Source organism: Camelina sativa, unplaced genomic scaffold (genome assembly GCF_000633955.1).
Source record: "Camelina sativa cultivar DH55 unplaced genomic scaffold, Cs unpScaffold05360, whole genome shotgun sequence".
In the NCBI taxonomy this organism is placed as follows: domain Eukaryota; kingdom Viridiplantae; phylum Streptophyta; class Magnoliopsida; order Brassicales; family Brassicaceae; genus Camelina; species Camelina sativa.
In genome coordinates, this window is record NW_010926447.1 from 1 (window position 1) to 567 (window position 567).

Here is a 567-nt window from a genome sequence, read left to right on the forward strand (position 1 = left end):
TCACACAAACGTCGCTAATATACGACTATATTACAGAGTCCTAAATCGGTTGCAAATAAGCGACCATGTTGCGACCAACAAATTTTGTGACCGTTTTTAGCGACCATCGCAAATAGTTGCTAAATGGTCGCAAAACCCTTTTTTGCGACTATTGAGCGACCATTACTGGAGTTGCAAATGACCTGTTTTCTTGTAGTGGATTATATGGCTCCAAAATAACATAAGCAGAGGCATTCTCAGCTAAGTCTCCAGCATCTCTAAGAGCAAACACCTAACAATGCCATGAATCAAAACTCATATTCCACAAATAAAGTTTTCCCATTTTGCATAAACCCATCAAGAAAAATTGAACCTTTTTGGTTGAAATCAAACGAAATTGTTGATACCTCAACATGAGGCTGACCAACTTTGGGATGAAACCCTTCACCAACAACAACTCCGTCTTTGACAATGACACAACCAACCATGGGATTAGGACTAGTACACCCAATTGCTCTCTTTGCTAGCTCCACAAACTTTCTCATATAAAACGCATCGTCGACGACGACTTCAACACCATCTTCGCTT

General features: G+C 40.2%; 1 protein-coding gene across 1 annotated transcript; it reads right to left on the bottom strand.

The window, feature by feature from the left end:
- Nucleotides 1-9: 9 nt before the first annotated feature.
- Nucleotides 10-559, bottom strand: LOC104774761 (riboflavin biosynthesis protein PYRD, chloroplastic-like). The gene is made up of 2 exons (XM_010499228.2): nucleotides 387-559; nucleotides 10-271 (listed from the first exon to the last, which is right to left on the bottom strand). The coding sequence occupies exons 1-2, from the start codon at nucleotides 522-524 to the stop codon at nucleotides 149-151; spliced, it is 261 nt and encodes an 86-aa protein (XP_010497530.1). The 5' UTR covers nucleotides 525-559; the 3' UTR covers nucleotides 10-148.
- Between the last annotated feature and the right edge of the window lie 8 nt (nucleotides 560-567).